This window comes from Semicossyphus pulcher, unplaced genomic scaffold (genome assembly GCF_022749685.1).
Source record: "Semicossyphus pulcher isolate SPU_LCO1_2020_fin unplaced genomic scaffold, fSemPul1.0.p SCAF_18, whole genome shotgun sequence".
Classification (NCBI taxonomy): Eukaryota; Metazoa; Chordata; class Actinopteri; order Labriformes; family Labridae; genus Semicossyphus; species Semicossyphus pulcher.
In genome coordinates this window covers 3,541,051-3,566,218 of record NW_027211691.1, presented here as the reverse complement: position 1 = coordinate 3,566,218, position 25,168 = coordinate 3,541,051, and the positions used below count along the sequence as shown (strand labels likewise).

The 25,168-nt window shown below is 43.5% G+C and overlaps 1 protein-coding gene across 2 annotated transcripts in view; it reads right to left on the bottom strand.

The window, feature by feature from the left end:
* Nucleotides 1-8,310: 8,310 nt before the first annotated feature.
* The window catches only part of nrp1a (neuropilin 1a), a 67,424-nt gene continuing 50,566 nt past the window's right edge, over nt 8,311-25,168 (bottom strand). Inside the window, exons 9-18 of one of the 2 annotated variants that reach the window (XM_069667172.1) lie at nt 24,827-24,971; nt 20,509-20,840; nt 18,335-18,479; nt 16,282-16,392; nt 15,572-15,622; nt 13,105-13,248; nt 12,699-12,976; nt 12,490-12,586; nt 12,308-12,361; nt 8,311-11,451 (exon numbers count right to left, since the gene is read on the bottom strand). In XM_069667172.1, coding sequence (XP_069523273.1) covers nt 11,165-11,451; nt 12,308-12,361; nt 12,490-12,586; nt 12,699-12,976; nt 13,105-13,248; nt 15,572-15,622; nt 16,282-16,392; nt 18,335-18,479; nt 20,509-20,840; nt 24,827-24,971 — 1,644 coding nt within the window. In that variant the 3' untranslated portion in view covers nt 8,311-11,164. The remainder of the gene's footprint in view (nt 11,452-12,307; nt 12,362-12,489; nt 12,587-12,698; nt 12,977-13,104; nt 13,249-15,571; nt 15,623-16,281; nt 16,393-18,334; nt 18,480-20,508; nt 20,841-24,826; nt 24,972-25,168) is intronic. The other variant, XM_069667173.1, reaches the window with a different exon arrangement.

Sequence of the window (25,168 nt, the reverse complement as noted above, 5' to 3'; positions counted from 1 at the left end):
GCTCCGCTCCTCCTGCTCCAACTTCACTGGTGTGAGCAAGGTGAGTGTAACACAGAGCCTTTCCGGTTATAACCTTCAAAATAAAACAAAAACATGTAAGCCAGTATTGAGGTAACAAAATACTTTCATTTTTAAATCTTAATTTTTTTTCTGTGCTATCCTTTTTAAAGTTATTAACATGAATAAATTATGTTTAAATTCAACACAATAAATATGGAAATCACAATTCTGCCAATGAGATGATAAAAAAAACCTTAAGTTCATTATGATGACAAACACTGTATTACTCATTACTTTGAGACACTAAGTCATTATTTGGTACATTATTTTGAAAAAGTTTCTTATTATTTTGAGTCTTTTTATATACTTAGCTGTTATTTGGAGAAAGTTACCCATTATAATGACCTTTTATGTCATCACATTGGCGTGAAAGGGATTCCATAAATATAGTAGACATACAAATCAAATACGAAAAGGTGCTTTACATTTATACTGTTTTAATAACAACTTGTGCTATAAATATAAAGGATAAAACTGTACAAAAGCCTGCTTTAGTATACGATCATCAATATATAAACATAGATACAAAACGCTCAAAATGTCAAAAAAGCCAGATAATTATGCAGTGGTAGAATTAAATTAAGTTAAATTAGCGTCATCCAGCGTTAATCAAAGCAGATACTCACAAACACAGTATATGTATTAAAACGCTACTGCCAAAGGTTTAGGAATGTATCACATTATAACTACTTTTATTTTGAAGGCAGATATTTCCGCTCTCCAGTCTTGGTTTTGCTTAATCTTGCTGACTTGATGCACCTCCAGTATAAAAGTCCTGCTGACGTCACTATTTAAGAACACCCCCTCCCATCACATAATTGCCTATTTATACAGATGCTGCCCGCATGTCTACTCAGTGTTACATCAGTCTGTCACTCTATTTAATATCTTTCACTATCACCATCATCATTAACATTATTACCCACGCACTGCATCCTTGTATAAACACTATCAAGGTTAATGACAGAGCGCAGCTGTCTGTTCTGTGCTGACATCTACCTGAGCAAAAAACAAGTTCTATTTATCAAGCACCTCTTTCTGTGTTTTCTTACCTCATGATGCTTTAATGTGTCATTTATACAATCCACTATTACCTACACCTTTTCCTCATCATACACGCAGGCGGTGTTTTGAAATGGTCATGTTTGTCTATAAATATACATGCAGAAAGTTAGAGAGAAAGATTCATCAAATGTAAGTGCATGTGAAATTATTATCAGGGCTATTATAAGATTTGATAAACCCCTAACTATCCCGACACATAAATTAAGCATTTTATCCTCTTTTCCACAGCATTCGATGCTGCCTGAAACATCCAGCGCAGGTTTTGGATCAGTTTCAATGAAAATAATCAACCCGGCCAGTTTTGTATTTGCTTTAACTTAGTGGAAAGTTATTTCTGCCTCAGCACTCGAGGACGTCGTGGAAAAATGTGAGAGGAAAACAAACTAGCACATCCGGAAGATCTTTGAATCCTGTTTAGTCTCCAGGGAGTGTTTACCAGGGAATGCAACTCTTTATCTGTCTCCCTTCCCCCGCTTAGGATGGATGAAAAGTTTTATCTGCTTCAACTTCAGTGTCACTCTACAGCTTCTCCATTCTCTTTCCCTTATAGTTCACTTCTCTGGCACCGTTAGGAGTTTGTTCTTATGTATAATGACTCATCGGACAGCTTATATCCTACCTAGGATCTATAGTTCCTTATAGCAGACCCAGATGAAGCAGATTTTTGACTGATATGAATCATTCTCTGACATTTACTGCAAATGCTAGGAAATGTGTATGACTCAATAACAGGAAGTGAAGGTGATGAAGATAAGGGCAGTGTAGATGTGCAACACGTCCAACACATACAGTCATTGGTCCAACAGGCAGCAGAATATCTGACGCACTCAGTCAGAATAGATTTGAAGCCTTGCAGGGGCTCCGACACACAGTATGTGACCCAGATGTACAACACATATGGACATTTACATTGTCTGATTACATTTCTCTTCTGGCTTTACGGTCTGACGGTTTGTCAAATGAAAAAACTAAGACAGCAACACATCACCTGCAAGCATCAAGAAAAAAAGAAATACATGTCGACATCATATGGCAACAAGCAGCAAATTTAGGGCTTAAGTTGTCTTGAAAATGTCAAAGTTGTTTCATCTTAAAAGGGTGTTAGAAGCAATTTCAAACATTTAAAGCGTTCATCAAGTGTATGATAGTTCATGTTAATGATCAGGTGACTTGTAGTCCTTGTGTGGTGATGCACATAAATTGTACTTGACAATTAGGTTTGTTTTTTTGGTTGTTTGAGCCAAGAAAGAGTGCAAATATATAATAAAAGCACAAAATAATTCAAAAGGATATATTTCATCTGTCCCTTGCAGGGGCAGATCCAGACTTTTTTGACTGGGGTGGCCTAACTGGGGCACTGACTAATGCAGGGGTGGCATGAAGTATGTGTCCACACACACACGCAAATGAATAGCATTCAACTAGGCTTATTCTTTAAGGACTCGACCAAAAGAGGTATGGCCAGCGTTACAATTTACAAAGTAGAAAAGGTGCCACATTGAAATGGGAAGAAAGCTACACACAGCCCAAACAGTTGATTTTAACATAAGTCCCGCCTCTGACAAGCCAAATAGCCAACCGTAGTTTGGATTTAGGGGTGGCACTTGGGGTGGCCACCCCTCTGGCTCCGCCCCTGTGTTGAAGTGTTACAAAGCTCCCTTACATACCAAAGCAAAAAGAAAACAAGGTATTTTGTTAAAAGATTGTTAATACACTGTAAAACGTGACAGGCCCATGTAGTTGTTCCCACTAACTTATTTTCTTTAACTCAAAGAGCCCTGTTAAGGTTTAGATTCTGAACTTAACTGTGTGTGAAAAATATCTGCTTTAAATGAACACTGTTTCTCCTCAGACAGACTGGTTTAAGGGTTGTACCAACTCAGTGGATTGTCGGTCAGAACAGATGAGCAAAGGCAGGGAGTTCCAGTCCCATTATTAATTGTTTAAGTGTTTTTCTGATGAAAGAAAGAGTAACACAGGACATTTTACTACACATTATAGTCCCCAAACCATAATTATTATTATAACATAAAAGTAATTCATCTTCATGACTATTAAAGTATAGATCTAGCATTAAACGATTGATTACTAACACAGGAACTAAATAAACGTCACAAATAAAGCATAAACTGCTTAGAATACTTCAAACACATTGTAAGGAAACTTACCTATCAAATACACAGTTCAAACTTGAACTAGAGGGGGCATCCACATGCAGACAGCCAGGTGAGCTGGCTTCCTTTATTAGTTTTGAAGCTCCGCCCATTCAGGAAGTGGAGAGGCAGGTAAAGGAGAGTCAGAGGAGAAGGAGGGGATTTTTCACAGTATGAGTTTTTAAAAGTTAAACAAGAGGAATTCATTGTGTTGACTAGGTAAAAGTTTATTAAAGCTTATTTTAAAGTTACCGGTAAAATAATGCAGTTGTTAAAAAAAAGTGCAGATTGAAATATGTACGTATATGAGGACAGTACAAACCAGGCAGCAAGACAGCTGCTGCTGAAGTGTTTGTATTTATTAATCAACAACATACAGCAACTTTTCATCGATTAATGTTTAGTCTGATGTTATTTGGAGTTACATCACATCCTGTTTTATCTTCTAACAGATTAACAGCACATTTTAGAAATCTCCTCTTCTCCTCTGCAGGTGGTTTCCTGTCAGTGTTGGCCTCCTCTGTTTGAGCGACTCGGCTTTTTATCCAATTCATACTTTTCATTCTGTCAATACTTGCTCACCTGCTCTTTATTATTAACACAGTTGTTTTAATGGATGTGTTTCTGTCTTGGGTGTGTGTTTGTGTTTTGTGTGTAGGCCCCTAACTAAAACAATTTTCTATGATGATGTGATTTTTGTATCTAATGTTTACAGTGTTTGATTGCATCCTGTTCTGAGGGTCTCAGCGTTCTATTTTTGGCCTGTGACCTGTTTTGTTATCGGATCATTCAGATGAGTGAAAATCAGAGACCACAGAAAAGACCCATTTAGAGTTATTTTTACACATGTGAATGAAAGGAAAGGTAAGAACAGTTCATCTCAGCTCATCTAAGTGAGGGTGTTTAGTATGTGTACTGGTTTTGAAGAACATGCTGACGGTTTTGAACACTTTCAGTACTTCAGTGACCTCTGGAGCCTCCTTGTGGTTAGTGTTGCTCACTGCATGGAAACCAGGACAAGCGTCAAAAAAGTAAAACATTACTCTAAAAAAGTTCATGGAACTGCTGCTTTTTTTTACACTGGTACGCTTTGAAAACCATAAAATGTTGTGTTGTAAGATAATGTTTTCTGTGCGGACTGTGATTACTGGATGGTACCTGAACATATAAGAACATGGACAAGGTTATTTTTGTCCAAACCATTTTGTTAATAAAAACATTTGATGACATGTTTTCCTTTGATATTTTAAAGCAGTGCAGCGTGTTTGCATTTTCTGTTGCTCTTCACAAGTGTCCCAGTAATTCACGACAGTGTGAAAGTGAGATGCACAATTAAAGGAATTCAAAAATAAGGAAAATGTCTCCTTGTGTTCTGTAAAATAGACCTATGAAGCTGTTTATTTGGTTTTTATAAATAACAATACTTTGTTCATTTGCTTTAGTAATAATTTGTTGTCAAATATATGATATGATATATATGTAACTTTCTATCATTTCTGTGGATAAAAGAGACAATTAAAGAATGAACCACAATGAAACTTAATTTGTTTCCTGTGAACTTTCTTATCAAACTGTGTGCCTTCCTTCCAGGATTAGAGGACTTATGTCTCAGCAGGATCTAGAAAAACCGGTCCATGCATTTATCTTCAGTCGACTCGATTACTGTAACAGTGTCTTTACAGGTCTCCCTAAAAAATCGATCAGACAAGTGCAGCTGATTCAGAACGCCGCTGCTAGAGTCCTCACTAAGACCAAGAAAGTAGATCACATCACTCCAGTTCTGAGGTCTTAACACTGGCTCCCTGTCTGTCAGAGAATAGACTTCAAAATACTACTGCTGGTTTACAAAGTGCTGAACGGTCAAGGGCCAAAATACGTTGTGATCTACTGACACAGTACGAACCATCCAGACCCCTCAGGTCGTCAGGGACAGGTCTGCTTTCCGTCCCCAGAGTCAGAACCAAACATGGAGAAGCAGCGTTCAGTTTTTATGCTCCGTATATCTGGAACAAACTCCCAGAGACATGCAGGTCTGCTGAAATACTTACTTCTTTTAAATCAAGCCTGAAGACTCACCTGTTTGCGGCTGTTTTTTTATTATTATATTTTATATTTATTATTTAGTTTATCTTCACTTTGCTTTTTAATGTCTTGTTTTATGATGTGTTTCTTTGCTTTTGTTGTTCTGTGTAAAGCACTTTGAATTGCCTTGCCTTCCTTCTATGTGGAAAATAACTGACTAACTCCGTGATGTGGCTGAACCATGCAGAATAAGAGAGAAACTTACACTTGCTAATGTCACTCCACAGAGCCATCTAGTGGTTAAAAGGAAAACTACAGTTGGAGTTTACACATCTTATCTTTCACTAACGGAAATGTACTTAAAGTAGTGAAATGTTGCCTGTAAATTATACATTATTATACATTATGTTATTAGTTTCCAATGCATCAATGTTGGAGCAGAAGTGTTAACTTTTAATTCTTGAGTAGGAAACACTGTACACAATCAGCTTGTTTACGTTAGTGCTCGGACGATAAACGTGAGGTGTCCTGACGTGATTATTGGGACAATAAAATAGAAAGTACAGTTCTGATTTTGTTTAAAGCCCCTGTTTAGCATTCGTTTGCAGTATATAAACATTTAACTGGTTAAAATGAATCAGAGGAGGAAAATTCTTTGTATTTTTTTATTTTATTAATATATTTATCAGACATTTATACTCGACATGCAAAATAATAATAATAATAATTCTCTCATTGTCTGCGCCTCTCTTCTATCAGTTCTTTTTGCTTCTTTGTCTAAATGTCGGGTATCACTTTTAAATTCTCTGATTGTTCTGCTGATCAATTTAAGCTGCAATTCTCCGTTAAGTGTTCATCACGAACGACTGATGATGCTTTGTCTCCTGCTCGCTCGGCTGATTCATTAATTAATGCTAAATATTGCTTTGTACGATTATCGGGGCGAGTTTATGAAGAGATAAAAAAGGATCTTGTGGGTTGCCGGGATACAAATCTGCTGCAGTTAATTGTGTGTGAAGGATACGCAGCCAAATTATGTTAAGAGTCTAATTTGCTTGTGTATGATAATGGGGGACTAAGTATTGCTGCTATTTATCCAAGACGTGCAAATGTTTAGTAACATCACAAGTAATATTCAAACATTTGTCTCTTGAATATAAATGAATCTTTTAAAACAATGTACTCCTCTGCATTTACACTTAAAGACAGCGTCCTTCCAAAATAACACCAACAGCTCTTCTCATGTCTCTTGTTTGTGCCTCTTCGTCACCTCCATCTTCTCACCTGGGACCTGGAAGTAGATCTCAGGGCCCCGTCTTGCAGGATTTACCAATTCCTTACATGCACCAGGAGGAAAGTGGATGTTTCTTTTGTAGTCTTTTGGTATAGGAGGTGCAACACACAGCCGGAGTATATAAACCTTAACACACAAGAATGAGCACTGTTCTGCTCTTCTGACAGAGATCATAAAACACAGCGATAGGCTGTAACAACACAATGAACACTTTGTGCAGCTGTGCCAAATGTCACATTTAATCGACATCACTTTACTCTCTCCTCGCGTCCTATCTTACCTCCTTGCACTCCTCTCAGGAGGGAGAAACATGAGACACAAGAGCTGCTTCTCAAGTCTCTTAAATCGCATCCATGCATCCCTCACTGGCGTCTTAGTCCCTCCCACCAGAGATGCATGGAGAGACGCAAGGAAACTTTTCTTGCTTCCTCTCCTTGAGTCTAAGTCCCTCTCACCTATGATGCCAGCAGAGGAGACACAGTCGCATCTGTCCAATCTGTTCAAAGAGCCAATCGCTGTTTTTTTAATCTCTAACAGAGCAATGTTTATGACAACTTATATTTTTTTATATATTAATGGTTTCTTTCTTCTAGCTGTATTTCCAGCCTCTTTTAAGCATAAGTGCTGTTAGAGCTCCACAAAGGATGCAGCTGTCAGCCCTCGCTCATAGCTCCTAAAGAAAGCCTCCTCTGTCTCGACTCATTTCCTTTTAAGGTGCATTTTAGAAATAGAGCGATGCACTGAGATTGATCTCCAGGACAGCCGTGAAGAAGGAAGAGAAAAGAAGAGAAGAGAAGAGGTGATGAGGAGGACAGGAGACAGAGAGAAGTCGTAGAAGGGAAAGTTTAATTTTACCTGATGTGAGAGAAACAAGAAAGATGTCATGGCCAGCTCCTCGACTTATGTTATGTTTTAATCTTTTCCCTAATGTTATATTCATGTTTTATTTTGAAGGTGTGTCTGATTTCCTGCCCTTGCGTGATTCCCGTGGTTGTCTGCTCTGCCTCTGATTGTGTCCACCTGTGTCTAACTGTCATCACCTCCCCCACAGTATAGCCTTTCTCACTTCTCCATTTTGTGCCTCCTCGTCTCCTCGTCTCCTCTCTCCTCGTGTCTCTTCCTCGCCTCCTCCGCTCGCATCTCTGGTGGGAGGGACTAAGACGCAAGGAGAGGAGTCGAGGAAAGGACTCAAGGAGGTACAAACTGAGAAATGAGAATAGGCAGCCACAGTCTGCATGCTCCATCCCTTCTGTGCCAGATGTCTTCGTTCCCCCGTGACAAACGTTCGAGCCTTTTCCAAGTGAGACCTCTTTGTTCCCGCAGACCTTTAGGCCTTTAGCCTAGCCCCTTCGGATTTGTGTGCCTGCCTGTTTCGCCTGCCTTTGTACCGAACCTTAGACTGACTAAAGCCTTTTGAACGCGTCGTGCTTTCGGGTCCAGCTCTTGTGCTGCTGTTTGTGTGATAAAAGAAAGCTGAGTGACTGAGTGAAGCTCACGTCAGCTTCTCATTCAGTGCCCACCCTTCACTCTATGCCAGGATTTTCACAGCTATTTACTTTAACAGGTGGAGATTCTTTACACCAACAGCTCTGAGATATAAATATTCAACATTTACCACACAGAGTCAGTCACTTATTTCTGCCATTAAATCTACTAAATGTGATTTATAAATAACAAAACAAATGGTCGACCTCTGTCATATGAAGATGCCTTTTATTAGTATCTTTGGAAAGCGATGTCTGTGAGACAAAGACTAGACAAACCTTCACATCACCGTCCTGCTGTAACAGTGCTTTCACATAACTTTGATGCACACAACAGATGTTGCTTCAAAGACCCGATTGTGATTCTGCTGGTGGACCTTTACAGCACGGCTGTGACGTTCATCTGACTGCAACAGAATAAGAAGTAAAACAAAGTTCTGGATCGTGGATCACAACACAAATGTTCCCTTTTCTTTTTTAAGGCTTTGCTGTTTATTCATTTTTTTTCCTACAACAGCAAATTACAGAAGCAGTATTGAAAATAAAAGTCTTATTTTCTTGTTCTTTGTAAAAAACAAAACAAAATCTGCACAAAAGTTGAATGACAGTACAAAACGAAGCGTTAATAATATGCCATGTAAATGTGTGGGGGAGGAAAATCTATTTGCCTTTTTCAATAATGAAAACATCTCAATATTTTTACATTTCAGAATTATATCACATAATCTGAAACTATATATATATAAAAAGAAATGAACACGTGTTTTTTGTGTTTTTGACTTCTTCTGTTTTTTTGCAAATGAACGCTATAAACACATAAACCTCTTAAATATATTTATCAGTGCAACATTGTTTCTCTTGAGTCCACGCTACAGTTTCCTTTTTCTCTACTTTGAGCAGACGTCTCTGGAGCTACAGTCCTCTACGGCTGAAAGCGCGGCGGGCGGGGCGGTCCGGTGCAGAGGTCGAGAGGAGTGGGAGGTCAAATCTGAAAAGAACAAGCTGAGGATGTGTTCACCACGGCACGACATACAAAGCACACGGATGTAAAAAAAGACGTCACCCTTCTCAGGATCGAGTTTTTGATTGTTTGATTGTGGTGCAGAAAGACCGCTGAGTTCCTGTCCCGTGGGCCCTGCTGTCCTGATACTGTCAGTCTCACATGGAGTTCACACAGAGTCCCCTCCCCTTGTAGTGTCGAGTAAGTGCTGGGATTGTCCGATACATCCGTCTGCAAACACGAGTCTCAATAGAGATCTGAAGAGTTCACATTGAGGTGACTTTTGCACTTCTTTTAAGCTTATAAAGAGATAGAAAAACATGTCGCTCCTCCCTACAAGCGTCCTATCGTTCCCCCTCTTTGGGGGAAGAAAGAAGTCAGTTATTGAGAGTGAAGAATCATGGGTAAACTGTGGTCTGCTTGTTTTTGTGTGTTGGTGAGAGCCCCCAGTGAGAAAGAAGGGGGCGACCATCCTTTGGTAAAGCCACGAAGGGGAGGCCGGGTGACCTGATTCAGGTGACGCCCCTCGATCCCTCGCTGTACCAGTGTCCCGTCCGAATGACATCAGCTCTGACATCACAACGTTATGGCTGCTACACGTGAAACACGTAAAACTCTTTGCGGCCCCCCAAGAGGCCCGAAGCTACAATACAGCATGTGAACGATACAAACTGGGCTTTTTTTTTTTGAATGAGACAAATGTGTCCGGCTAAAGTAACGATAGCACCATTCTTCAGTTAGTGTGTTTGACCCTCTTTAGGAGGGAATCAGTAACAAAGTGCATTCAAGCTGCATTGTCCAGAGAGCACTTCTGCAGTGAACAATCCACAGTGACGACAGGAGGTGATGAGCGAGCCTAGCGAAAGCAAAGCAATGGTGATTGTTGGATTTTTGGTATGCTGGCAGACATCTTGTATTTTTTACCACCTCCTCTGCCGTCGATATGAGCGAGTTTGAAGCTTTATGGGAATACTCAGATGACCAGTCGAATGCACAGCAGAGATGTGATGAAGAAATGAGAGATCAGTTGAGAAAGAGTTTTTTGTTTTTGTGACCTTTCGATTCATTCGTCCTTCGATGGTTTTTGTGAAGTCTCGATGGCTTGAATGCACATTGAAAGTCGCTGTGATATCACACAAATCTTGTAAACCTAAAAGTCAAAAACCGTAACACTGCACCTTCCACAAAACAGTCAGAAGATTGTATTTACACACACACAAACCCATGAAAAAAAGGGATACTGCAGCTTTTTTCCTTTTTACTTTCTTTAAAAAGGGCAATAAAATATATTAAAACTTATTTACAGTGTGTGGTTTTTGGACAGAAAACAACAACATCAAACAAAACAAAGCGCTGTGATAGATTGTTCCTGATTTGCAGGTATTTATAAGATCGCGTGCCCCTGTTTCCTGTCATAACTTAAGCCATGTACAGTAAAAAACACCCGGATCAACAGAAGAGGCCAACCGAAATGTACTAAAGGCACTGTCAGAACCATACATTGCCATGAATGGGACCCTCACTTTAGGATGATGGAGGTCAAAGGGGAAAGGGGACATGGGTAATGGGCACACCCTGTATGCCACACCACGGGGCAAGTCTACAGTTTTTGCCGGATATGGTTCATTTAAGATTTTGATACGTCTCTTTCAAAAGTTGAAAATAAACAACCTTCATGAACTGATAACAAAACAAAAGATTTCTTTCCCAGAAAACGATAAATACTTTAAACATTATTAATAAATTGGTCTCAACACCAGCATCCGATTGTAAAAATGAATGAAAATCAAAATAGAAAATTAAAATATCATCTGAATCATCTGTACATATTTTTTCTGTAGTTTATTTGTACACAGTGTCCCCTACTGGTAGGTTCTTTTTACTGCAGCTCCTGAGAAAAAGCGTGGGTCAGTCCAAACCTCCCATTGGTTCCTGAACCTCTCCCTCATCAGTGAGTTGAGGGTTGATGGCAGTCCTTTGAGCCTGCCTGCTCGCTGATACACGAGAGGATATGCCTACAGCCAGTCTCGTGCACGCTCTGAGAGCTCTGCACGTCATACAGTCACACGATGCACTCAGTCCCAGCTCACGCCTCTGAGTACGAGCTCTGTACATTGAGTTTGTCCTTCTTTAGCTTGACACCATCCACTAGTTCAAAGTTATAGTTCTCCAGGGCTGATAAGTTCCTGTCCGACATGCCTCCGTGTGAGCAGGCGCAGTACAAGACCACGCCGCAGATGGCGCCCAGGAAGACCCCCAGGGCGGACATGGCGATGATCGTGATGAGGATTGGGTCAAGCGTTTTCAGCATGTTGCCGGCTCCGCTGATCTGGTTGGTCTCCACAAAGTCTGGATACTCAGTGATGTCTTCAACTGGAGGGGCGAGACAGAAAGGAAGAGGTACATCAGATGTGCAGATGAAGAGCAGCTATAGATGCTAATATTTCAGGCATAGGCCACCACGCCTTTATTTAGAGAGAGGACAGTGGATAGTGTTGGAAATAGGGGAAGAGAGAAAGGGAATGACACACGACAAAGGGCCGAGGGCGGGAGTTCAAGTATCGAGGACTGTAACCTCTGTGCCTGGGACGAGCGACTTAACCACCATAGCTAAACCGGTGCCCCCAAAAAGACTAACTTAAGACAACTGAACGCAGCCGTTCTGAACTGATGCCTTCAATAATAAAGACATTGAACACATATTTTTAATTGCTGTATTAAATAACAAATAACTCAAGTTTGTATAAGTATAATGTATTCTCTCACAGTCTGTTTTATACCTTCATGACCCTCTAATGCTTCTGCCTTATGCATGCCTGGAGATATGGACAGAGTGGGGGGTGCTTAATGTTTCAGGGACACGTGCATACGCTGCCAGACATATGTGGATAAATGCGTCCCAGGTCACCTCCGTATGTGGCCTGAGTGATCAGATCTGAATGCGTCTGGAATCTGGCCTGGGAGAGTTCACACCTGTAGTTAAGGCCACATAGTAATACCAGGTCTGGCTTTGTGTTGCTCATGCGGTTAAAATTTGGAGGCCACTCGCATGTAATTTTTAATGGCAAGGCAAGGCAAATGTATTTATAGAGCACCATTCATTGCAACAGAGTAACTATGGACACAGCCCCTCAGGCCATCAGGCCATGGTTAATGTCAAACCTGATTGGTGTGGAGGTAACAAATGGTACCAAAAAGACGTGGCGCTACTCCCTGTGAAATGACTTACGGATTTCATTGAGGCGATCCTCTGGTAGCATGGGCTCAGTTGGAACGTCAGGATCTGTTCAAAAAGAAAGTCCAATTATATCCAAAGCCACAAGAAAACAAGCTGCTTTTAAAACTTTGAATTCGTGCTTCAGATGAAGACCTGAATGACGGCATTGTAGCTGTGACCACTAAAAGCCTCACCTTTACACTCCGACATGCTGAGTCCATTGAGAACCTTAATGTCATCCACAGCAATGTCTCCCCAGCTCTTTCCGTCCACCAGACCTTCGATCACCACCTTAAAGAAGCACAGAGGGACTTTTAGGCTGCCTGAACGCCACAACACAAAGAGCACAGATATAGAGCTCAATACCAAACCAAGTCACAGAGTGAAAGGAGGACCAAGCTACCTGATAGGGTTTGTTGGTGCGTGGCACAAGGACACGGCCTTCCCTCCAGCGGTTGCCTTGGTGACCACTGACAGTCCACAGCAGGATGTCAGCAGGTCCGTCGACTGTCTGTTTGCGCTGTTTGATGTGCAGAGTGCCGATGTGCGAGCCGAACATGTGGTACCAAAAGGACACGCACAGGTCTGAGTCCGGGGAGCTGACCACTGGGCTGACCAGACGAGCCACCTCGGTCTCCTGGGGACCCGTCGCCAAGGTGTAGATGAAGTTCCCTGATCCACCTGTTGGACACAAGAACTTATATCACTGACGGGCAAAAAATGTGGGGCTGATAGGAAATGTAACGTCCAGACTGGGTCACATGTTTGCATTCTTTGCTAAATTGAGCAGTTCTCTGTCAGGTCCTCACCTGTGTGGTCCATGTTAGGTCCTGTGTTGAGCGTCGGGGTGCCACTGGACTGGATCTGCCACCTGGAGCCGGTGTCCTCTGATGTCCAGCTGCAGAAGGACGGGTCATTGGCCCAGCCGAAGTCGCAGGCAAACCACAGAAACGCTGCAAATGTGACAAAGAAAGTTTAAGATTGTGTGTCAGAGGAGATCATAAATCGTCTTCTTCCTTATTACAAAAGAAGAAATTGCCAAGAGCTCTGGGCTTTAACTGAACAATGACCCGCGGGCCTGTCATGACATGACTGCAGGCGACACTTGGGCTTCATCGATTCATCCTGATCAGAATCAAGCACTAGAGGGCAGCAAAGAACTGTGGGATGTAAGTTTGCCATACCACAGATGGGGGAGATAAAACAGCCAACTCAGGAGGAAGCAACAGACTGGGACAGACAGCAAGTTATGGCTCTGACATGACAGGATAGACCTCATGTAGACCTTTTTCTTGGCTGCAGTTAATGATCTCTTTTAATGAACATAAAGAGGTATAGAGTGGTAAGTCCCTGCACAAAGGGAGGGACAGGAGGAGAGGAGGATGGAATCTGGACATCCTGGCGTCCAGTTGAGAATGCAATGTTCATAGCAACCCGCAGAGAACTCAGGATTTTAATGAGAGCGGGGACTTGAGGTTTCGAAGACAGCTATGGTAACAGTGCCGGGGCCCCCTTCCAACAAAGCGATCCCCGTGGACACACGCCGCGCCTCAGTAGAGGCAAGAAAGCATGTGGGAGCTCAGGCTTTAGTGTTTTTCAAATTGGATAAAGGAAGAGTTCCAAGGAACACAAGGGAGCGAGATGTTTGGGAAATTCGCCATGGCTTTAAACTCCAGCATGAGATGCCTTTAGAGATACAATGAAACAGCTCTCCAAATGTCTCAATACGTGAGCCAATATTCCCTTTAATAATGGGAAGATTTTAACTAGCTTCTGCAAGCAACGGCTCTGTGTACCCATTAAACACAAAGGATGGAATTCCCATGTGGAACCACATTTCAGACGCCAAGCCACTTTTTCGCCGAGACATCCCATTCCCAATTAAAAGGGTTTTATTTTCCATTCTTGGGAGGCTTTGACTGAGGCTAGCAACACGCTCTGAATGAGATGAGCAGCCACATGACTCACTTGGCCATTTGATGAAAAGAAAAAGAATCTCTTTCCCTTTTCTATGAATGCCAGCAGAAAGTACATCCTCTGTGATTAGAGTGCACGACGTGAAAAAAATCCAAAAACACACAAACGCCCACAAATCTACAGAACTTATTAGCATGTTTGGTTTGAGGCTGTTTGAATGAAAAGTCTGATAAGTGTCTTAGTTTTGTTCATACACACACAAATATGCAAACACACACCTGCACCTCAACTCTCATTTATTATAATAGCTGGTGCCCCTGCAGACTGCAGACAGACCACAGAGCCAGCTGATGGAGTGAAGGGGGCTGGGTGGAGCCTATGGCCCATTAGCCAAGGTCAGTCTGGGGCAGAGCCTCTCAGCTGGCTGCTGCCTCATCAGCTGCTATAGGAGACAGCACTATGTGTGTGTGTGTGTGTGTGTGTGTGTGTGTGTGTCCACGCATGTGACCCCAACACACACCTCATTTCCTGTGGTCATTTGCATTTTGCTTCTTTGTTTTTGTGTTGTGTGTTCAGAGCGTGTTGTGTGCAGAGTGTGTGTGTGTGTGTGTTTGTGTGTCGGCCCAGTGATTAGTGATTATGCTGAGGAGGCAGCAACAGAGCACCAGTGCTAATCATCAGCCAACCCTGCATCACACAACCTCCCTCACCCTGTCAGTGGGAGCCTCTCAGGGCCATATCATCAGCTTTAATAACAGACACACATCAGAGGAGAGAGGCTGCCTTAAGCTGGCAATCATTAGCGAAGGTACGCTTGATAAAAGTATGGAAATAAATTCATAAAAACCTTGAGCAGTTAAATATTTACTCTGTTTCAACACTCTTCCATGTTATCTTTAGAGTTCAGCTCAAAAGGCTGCGTGCTGTTTGATTTCTCTTATTCACATGTTTCCTTTAAAAGCAGGAAGCTTAGGAGAGACTTGTTTCTGATATAGGCATTTACAGCAGCCAATAATGCTGAATGTAGGAACATGCAAACACAGTGACGACCTATAACAGCTAGCTTACTCGTCGTTATTGTGCATAATTATGAAGGGACATGATATCCAAGAAAGCATGTCATACAATGAACACACTTCCGAGTGCAGGATGAGTTTTCCAGGAAATATAAACATAAACATTTCTTAATGAATATCTACAAAATCACTTTGTTATTGTTTGGCAAGATACTGGTGTCAAGGTGTAGGCACAAGACGTGTTGATTTTGACTTAATGGGCACTTCAGCACATGAGCACACTGCTGATTAAGACATGGAGTCATTGATGGGAAACAAAACAAATATAAATTCGGTTGCTCACCTGGGATGGTATCCACTTCAGGAGTAGTGGTCTCTGGCATGAGGGTGCCACCTATCCCAACACAACACATTAGCATGGTTAGCTTAGCCTGGCAAGAGTAAATTCAATTCTTCATGTTCATGCTAGCTAAAATAAGCTAATCAACAAATCTGTTGTCTTTCTCTATGCTCCTATAAGCCTCCTGTCTTGGTATAGCTACCGTGTAGTGCTCTAACATGTTCTAAACACAGGACTGAGACAGTGCCATGCTCATCATTGGAGACTGCTGGTTAATGGGGAGTGCAGGCAGCAGTGCAGGCTCAGAGAGTCACTGTGTTAGTGGGAAACGAGGCCAAGAGGAGTGAGTATAAAAGAAGGTGCAGGAGTACAAGGCAGGTGAGAGATAAAAGAAGAGTGGCTGTGGGAAGGTGCAGAAGCAGTTGCGGTGGATGTTCAGAAGTGGAGGTAACAGTAGATAGACTACGGAAAGAGGAGGGTGCTACAGGTGCAGCTAAGAAGAGATTTGCGCATGCTAGCACGCACGTGTGTGTGCATGCATATGTGCTTGCAAGTGTGAACAGTAGATGGCAGATAAGCTGCAATCTGACTGGGACAGAGAGCGACAAAGCTTGGAAAGCCGAGCAGATTGAGCGTGAACCATAGCAGAAGGAAAGGCAAGAGGGGGAGTAGGGGGGGGTTTGCTTGCAGTCTCATGAGGGCGATGTTAGCACCTGTCACGTCGTAGTCATCACCTGTGCCGCTGTGGCAGCTCGCCTGGTCGTCGTCACACTCGTCCGACGGAGTGGTGCTGGGGGCTACTGTGGTTGGTGGGAGAGTAGGAGCTGTAAAGGTAAGGAGAGAGACAGCAGACACACATGTTCAGCGAATGTTTGGTGCGGTGTACATGTTGACATCACCCAGCTACAGCACACTGATGTTACTCTCCTTGAAACACAGACCCTCAAATTTGTGGGCACGAGATTTTCCTTGATTTTAGGCATTGATATCTCCACAGCTGCCAACACGATTTTTCCAATTTAAACTGCATTTAAAAATAGAAAAAACCACAGAAACTCTGAAACATGTTTAGACCTACATAACCTCAATATGTTCCAGCCAAAGTTGCATGCAAGGCTTCAATTTGGGCCTGGGCTATTAGCATGTTATCATGCTGTGGAGGTGTGGGTGTATTAATAGAGTTGAAGCTAAAGCATAGTGCATAAGGCTACAGTGGCTGAAACTCAAAGATGCAGAAACATTGCTTAGGATTGGCTAAAAGCAGGGCCTCCCGCTTCCATGGTGCCCTATCATTATGGTCCCGCTACACTTGGATGTGGGAATGGCCTTAGATCCACTCCACGCTCCACTGCTGCACAGCAGAGCTGCGGTGTGTGTACATTTGTGTGTGTTTACACTGACTGAGTAATGAACGGGCTTCCCCAGAGTACAGGGAGGGAAAAGGCAGAGGAGAGAAAGACAGACGTAGACAGATAGGGCCTGAAAAATGTATGCGTACAGTATCTGTGTGCGAGATTGTGCGTGCATGTGTGCGAGCCCGTGCTCTCGCTCTCTCCCTCTGCTCGATGAAATATGAGGCAGATCAGCCCCTGTCAGATTCAGGGTGGGGGAGGTCAGGGATGGGGTCAGCACTGCGTCAGGGGAGCCTCTCACAGAAATGAGGATTTAGCCCTCCTGCTATGGTTTGCTACGCACACACACATGCGTGTACGCGCTAGTACAAGCACCTGTGTATGTGCGAGCCTGTTTATACATGCCTGTAACCACATGTTTGGCAGGGTGATTGTGGTTGCTCTGTGTGTTTACTTCTGTGTGAGTATGTGTGTGTTTGGCATTAACACTGAAAACAAGCATTATCATCTGACTAAAGCTCCCGGTGGGAGTCCACGAGGCTTACAACTGAATGGGCCTCCCTGAAATCCAATATGTAAATCCACTTAGGGCTAGCGCGCTATACACTCTCACATAGCTGAACCGGTTCTGTGCAACGTCAGCTCTCAGTGAGTCAGATAAGGAGCTGGAAAAAAATAGGGGTAATTTTAAAGATAGCGAAGTGTGTGCTGCCCTTTGAAAGAAGAGAGACATGCAGAGGTTGTGAAAAGTGCGATGGGGGCCAGGCTGCAATAATCCTACTGGGCCAGGTGGGCTTTCATTTGATCCCCTCTACAAGTGGCTATCTATGGGGGCAGCTTTGATGTAACAGGGAGACAAGACAACTGTCCCTTGTAGGGATAAAGAGCAGGAGCTGGACAGCTGTGAGCTCAACACAGAGAACCCTCACGCACATCTTTAAATAACCCCAACTGTGCAAGCTACATACAGGCATGTCATTAGCTGGGATGATCGATGGTTCACCTCTTTGAGTGTGTGTCAGTTGTGAACACATAAAAGCAAAGTCTGTGAATGAATGTACGGAGTCAAAGTGCAGAAAAATCAAGACAAAAAGATGTAAAGATGTAATGACCTGAGAGTAGAAGCTTAAACACTAGGAGCGAACATTTCATTGCCATGGTTCAAAGCGATACCACAGCTGGAAATGTCATCAGCAAAAGCAAAAAGTTTTCACTCTGTAGAATGACTTTGCCACCACTGGCACCAACATCATTACTGCTGGTGGAAAAACAAGCACCACAGGTAGAAATGTCTCCACCATAGGTAGAAATACCATTGCTACTTGCTGTCTTTGCATCCAAGCATAAGTGGCAATTTTAGAAAGCACAAAAACAAAGCAGTAGATTTTAATAGAAGCTCTAACGGGCGGATTACCTTCAATCTCACAGCCAAGCAGCTCAAGTCGCAGGCCCATGCCAGCAGGAGTTGCTCTCTCTGGGTATATTCTGATGAAACGGGTCAGCAGGGGCTCCACCGTCCGCAGTTCAGGAGTGTCGTAGTTGCTGTTCCCCTCAAAGATCTGCCGGGGAAAAGGAGAGAAGGTGGAGAAGGGAAACAAAGACAGAGAAGAAAGAGTAAGTAAAAAAGTGTAATATTGCTGATAATGTCACTGTTCATCGTGTGACTGTTACAGCTCGCTAAAAGCAGATACCCTGAGGCAGACTTATTCCCGCCATCTGAAAACCAGAAGACGGGTGATGGGGTGGCATGCGCTGGGTAGGTGGAAAGATGATGGGAAAGAACAGAGGCTGACCAGATCTCTCTCATCTTGCTGACATCTAAAGCACTGCTTAGGAGAGCGAGGAATGGAGCTGGTGGCAAAGACAGCATGACACACACCTCTGTCAAAGACAACTTTCAGCTCCTTCAACTCGGCTTCAGATCCTCTGCAAGCAAGGGAATAAATGAAGGAAAAGAGGAGGCTGTGGGATGCATCAGAAGCAAGCAAAGTGGGAGATAGGGGATTGATGGAAGTGGATTAATGGGTGTTATCACGTGAAGGAGCCTGGTACAACTTGGAAACCTCTCAGGCGAGGGGAGAGAGGCGGCTAACTAGGACAGGGGGGGATATGGATCCTCTGTTCTCCCTTCATAAATCAACCATCAGCCCATCTGGATCAGATTTATGCCCTGTCAGGGACGCTTGTAATTGGGGACGGGGCTGTTGCAGCTTTTCTCGGAGGTGTGCGTGGTTGTGTATGTGCTCATATATATACATTCTTTGCGCGTAAGTGTGTGCATGCATTGAGCCAAGTCTTCTGCGCGTGCGGTGACACTGGCAGATAAATCTTGGGTCACTTCTCTACGTTCTTTCCTCCTCGTCCTCATCTTTTCTCGCCTGTTTCCCCCTGACTCCGTTCACCCCGCCTCCTTCTCAGGAGAGGTTTCACTATCCACTGAAAGGGTTGAACGGTGTGTGTCGGGCAGAATACAAAGCAGGTCGAGAGAGATCTGGGAAAGGACTCTGAGAGACTTGAGATGCTTATCCTAATGTGATTCAAAGCACTGCTGAAATTGACTCGCAATGACTGCTTAATGACTCACTACCGCCAGGCGCAACGCTCTGGTGAAAATTGACTAAATGCGTCATAATCGGAATCAATGTTCAAATACATTCGAGAGACATTTTTAGAGGTTTGTGGTCAAATCATTTCCACAATGCTGAAGCTTAAAACTATATTTCAGTTTCTGTTAGAAGTCAAAACACTGAACAACCCATTTCCTAGAAAGGACTTTGCCTAAAGAGCATGAAACGCTTCTTTGATTATAGTTTTTGCTAAGTATTGTTCAAGGGCATTGTAGCAAGTGATCAACATAGCCCAAACCCAATTTCCCTGCTTGGCCATATCCATAGGCTTTTGAGTGCCCTTGACTGAGGAGGGGCGCTTGAGAAAGGAGCAACAAGGGAAAGGTGCTGAAAGGTATTTCCTAAGAAATGTGACACCACTTGTTATGTCAAATTTGTATAACTACATTGACGTGACTGGTCTGCACGGTTGTGCAGTTGTTGGCACTGTTGCCTCACAGCTAGAAGGTTCAGACGTAGCGGGCCTTTCTGTGTGGAGTTTCCATGTTCTCCCAGTGCATGTGTGCGTTCCCTCCCGGTACTCCGGTGCTTCCTTCCACAGTCCAAAGACATGCTCGTTAGGTTCATTGGTGAGTTTAAATTGCCCGTTGGTGTGGGTGTGAGTGTAAAACATTGTCTCTATGTGTCAGCCCTGTGATTGACTGGCTACCAGTCCTGGGTATACAATGCCTCTCGACCAATGACAACTGGGATAGGCTTCGGTGCCCCGCTACCCTGACCAGGATAGGTGGTATAGATAATGGATGGATGAAAGGATTGACATGACTTGTAAAGAAGTGTACAGTATTCATCCACACAGAGTTCTATCAACACTGTGTATAGTGATTTTTCTTGGTAGGATTAATGTTACTTGATCTCCTAAAGAAACAGCATATCGTACCCGGAGCAGCATACTAAATGGAGGGATTGGGTCAAGAGGTGGAATTGGGATTGGACCAACAGACGTACAAAGAACACCAACCTTTGGCTTGTTCCCACTGGTGTCGTAGACCGTCCTCCATTCGGAACCATTGTTGCTGTAGCCGAGGCGAAACTTCTTCATGAAGACTTTGTTCTCCCGGTGCTTCCCTCCCTGGATGATCAACCCCTTCACCAGTTTCTCATCACCCAGATCCACCTGTAACCACTCATTGGTGAAGGGCTGGGGCTGAGGCAGCAGGGTCCATCCAGTCCTGCTGGTTAGCAGACGGGCGTTCTCTGGTACCCAACTCCGGTCTGTATGGGAGGACGCAGTGATCTGGTTGTCTGTGATCAAACCTGATACCATGCCCAGCATACCCGAGCAAGGGTACTCTGAAAGACAAAAGGAAAGCAAACAGTGCTTAGCTTTTTGATGATAAAGCCTGCAGAGATGATGGATGCATAGGCAGTGAAAGACTTGATCTATATCCGACAGCTTGATGTTCAACATCATTTACAATGCCACTAGCCTAGTTTGTCGAGTTTCAGGTTCACACAGGGGCAACAGGGATACTGAAAGTCAAAGTGAGGAGGACAATTCCCCAAACTCTTTGTGATGTTTCTGTGATCTCTGCCTCTATTCTCTTTTTCCATCTCTCCGTCTGCAGATCTCATGCATACTAATTCCTCTGCCTGAAGCGCTTGTCTCCAGGCAGCCAATTAAAACCCTCCTCTCGGTTGGTGCTTCCACGTCCTGCATTCTGGGAGCGCGTTTTTCTTTTCATCTCCCTCATCCACCCCCTCCTCCCTCTGTAGACTCGAAAACACTCACACACAAAAACGGATTCTCTTTGTGTTTTATCTGCTGCTGCACTCATCTACCTTCTGCTCCACAGCTGTCAGCATCTGTGGGACTGGGTCTTTTAACACCTTGTCGTTTCCTGTCCGCATTTTCAAACTTTCTTCTCCTCCTTTTGTTCTACTTCTCTGATCTCATCCTTCCCTAACTCTCCGTGGGTTTAAGCATCTTTGGATACATTTTCAAAAGGAGACTTTTTTTTATCCACTTTTTTATGATTCCTTCCCTTTATATCAAGAGCTTAACAGGATAAGAACCTGTTGCTACAGCTCAGAAGCTTTCTCATGTTTCAACCTAGCTTTGCAGATCCAACATCACAACCTGATAAACATTTCTAATTAGCAGAGGATCATTATCATAAGTGCTAATTTTGTGTCTTCTTTTGTGTGCATCCAATTAAAGAAACAAAAGCAAACACTTGCATTGAATTTGGATGTTATGCCATCCCTTCACACACTTCTGCTGCAGTCTGTGAAGCCACTTTGAATAGCTCACAAAAGTTCCTCTATGTTGTGACACTCACAAGCTTGTATTAGTGGTAAATCTTCCTGTCTGTCTTTTCCTGACCGTCCTGAAACACTTAATCCCAAGACACTGAGTCACTGACCTGTGCAAAGCAACAACATATTTACTGGCTCCTACGAAGGGATAAATCCAGTCCTTGTTACATCCTCTGTGTCTGTTCGAGACAAAGTGTGCACTGTAATGCTGCAAGGATTCGCTTTACACGGGAAGTATAGTATCTGGGAAAAAAGAGCCAAGACTTGGAGAACAAGGCCTCATTCAGACTTGTATTTCTCAGGTTATCTAAGGCAGCTATATGTCTGGTCCTGCGCTGTGTTGTAGATCATTTGTATTTAAAGGAGCAGATGTTGGTGGAGTGGAAGTTTCCAGACTGTTTTCAGGGTATTCTCTCGTCTTTCTTCCGTCTTTGGCTGAGCTCTGTCTGAGAGCGATCACAAAGACGAGCCTCTGGAAGAGGAAAGCCGAGGAACGGCAAACTGAAGGCCTTTGAAGTGGGGAGATAGACGAGGAAGGTATATGAGCGGTATGTGTTTGAGTCTGATCTGAGTTCAGACACTTGGGTGAACTCCCCGCTTCATCTGGAGCTCTAAATCGACATCAGCTGTGATCACAGAAGCTCCAGAGATGGCATGCACGCAATGACACACCCAGAGGAGCAAACATGTGTGTGTGTGTGTGTGTGTGTGTAGATGGTGATATGGTTCTGTGGGTCCCATTTAGGGTTTGGGTGGAGCATCAGTGGTTCATCAGAGATATTTATACACCGTGGAGTATTTACAAACAACAGGGCGGTGGATCTTTTTATTAATGAGTAGCTGTTTGAATCAGCCGGGCCACACGACCATGATGATTTAGGTTAAAACATCTTGCAACATTCTGGAGGACAACTCCTCTAATCGGATGCCTGATTTATGCTCCTGACATCTAAAGTGGAAGGTGGGCACGTCTTTGATTAATTCTGTTTATCTCCACACTGCAGTGACCAGATGTCCCTGTTTGTCCAGGCTTGACCAAGTTTCAAGATGTGAGTCCCGGTCGGTTAAAGGGCCAGTTCGCCGATGTTTAGCCTCAGCCCTATCATGCTATTCTGGGGAGCTAATGTCATCATGGTAGAAAAAAACATGCAATTTCGCTCTGTGCCTTTGGAGGATGCTTTCCGCTTGTCCAATGGGCCCTGGAAGCTTGCTAAACTACACTTCCTCAATCTAGGACGCCCGCCTCGGATGTCATGTCTCGTTCAGAATCATCAGGTTTGAAATGTAGACTGCAGACCTGGAGATTTTTCAGACGATCCACCGGTATATTCTCGTCGGTTTTCGGATTCTGTCCCGCTCTGAGCCGTTGCCTGCAGCGAAAACGGTAGTATGTCACTCCAGCGTTTCTTGCTGGGCTGTTCCTTTCAGAGGGAGGGGTGCAATGCATGCTGGGTGTTGTAGGAATCTATAATGGGCGAAACCACTAGCTGTTTATACGACTTTCTCCACAGCTATGGCGCCAGTTTCAAATATTATTTTTTCTATTGATTACAGAGCTTTGACTGACAGTGGCTTTTTCCAGGGGCGAATTGCTCCTTTAAGTGCAAAAAAATAGTCCCCCATCCTGGTGAAAACACAGATGGTGTATGCATAAGCACATGTGCATGTATGTGAATGTGAGCTAAATTTAACGGTTCAAATTTAGTGTGAAAACATGCTCACCCTCCTCTGCAGCCCTGTTTTTGTCGCATTTTGGTGAAATATTTAAGATGCTACTATGGCAGAATTTTTCAGGGAAAGTGGAGCAGCACTAAAAAGCTCTCCACATTTCTTTCAACAAAAGTTTTTCAGTAAGTTCAAGTATCAGGGATTCATAACTCCAGGAAGAACCGAGTGAGTCACTGAGTTTATGCAGTCCTCAGGAGCCTTAAAAAAGTATCTCTCTTTCCAACAGCATAGCTAGCATGTAGTGGAGCTGGCAGTGCCTTCAGAGCACCCAGGGGTCCTGACGTCCTTTCGGAGGCCCAGTGGTGACTTGGATCCTGTGATGTGTTTACGCTCTGTGCAGCGGTCTGGTTGTGCGCCCGAAACACACGCCCCAGCTGTAACCCTGCTGTACCCACAGTGCCTTGTGCCTTGCTATTACATGAGCAGCCACACATATGTGATGCACAGAAAAAAACATCCAAACACGCACACAGCACTCAAACATTTGGCTGGTTACAACTAATCCCAGCCCCAACTTTAATCCTAGGATTAAACTTGAACTCACAAAAATGCTTCTTTTTCCTGTCCTTGTAGGATAAACCCCCTCTCCACGTACAGAACAACAAAACACACAGGCAAGCACTCATTACCATTCAATGCACGTGCTCATAAACCCACAGAGATGCAGACAGATGTGCTAAAACCATATGAAAGTGAGCCCCCCCCCCACACACACACACAGTAACCATTCATTAAATAAGATTGACAAAAAGGCAAGGATGAGGAGAGCTTTGCCAAAATCAAAGCTCTGTGCGCTGAACACAGACTGCAGCTAAAGTGGAGGCTGAGACCAGATCAGCAGGAGGGATGGGACCGTATAGATCCCACCCAGCTGTTGGCTCCATCTATATTGAATGAAGTACATCTAAACACGGAGGTAACATAAATAGGTAATCCTCCTTGGTGGGCCACTTCTCTGTTATGCAGCAGATTGCTTCAGTCTTAGAGGAAGACTCACAGAAATAGAGCTTCATCTCACACCTGGCAGGGGGAAGGTGTTTGTGCACCCAGGGCCTGGCTGTAATATACCAAGTGATGCAACAAGAAGAGAGCTGAACCAACACTGGGACATGTGGCATCATCAGATTATAGCATTTTAAACAGTTTAGTATTTATTTAGAGTAGAACATATGGTTTTCAGCTGCTAACCAAAATATAGTAGAGATGTGTGTGTGTGTGTGTGTGTGTGTGTGTGTGTGTGTCTGTGTGTGTGTGTGTGTGTGCGGATCAGCAGGGATCTCAGCAGTACCAACCTGATATCTTACATCCATACACCTCGAAGCGCAGTGCGATGCCTGTTTCCCAGGTAACGGGACGGATCCGGACGAAGCGTGTCAGCGTTGGTTTGGGCAGCTTCGTCTTGGCAACGTCTGTTGGGTTTGTGTTACCTTGGAAAACCTGTGATAAAGGGAGTAAAGTGGATTATTGACAGAACATGCTGAGTTAAGATGCAGAGGGGGACGCTCCGAGACCTTGCCGTATTGAAACAAGAGGCAGAGAGCCGAGGCAGGAAAAATACACATTCAAAGTTTAAAGAATTAAATAATGAGAGGTGTTTTTTTTCCACCTTAGAAACACCTTAAAGTATTAGTTAC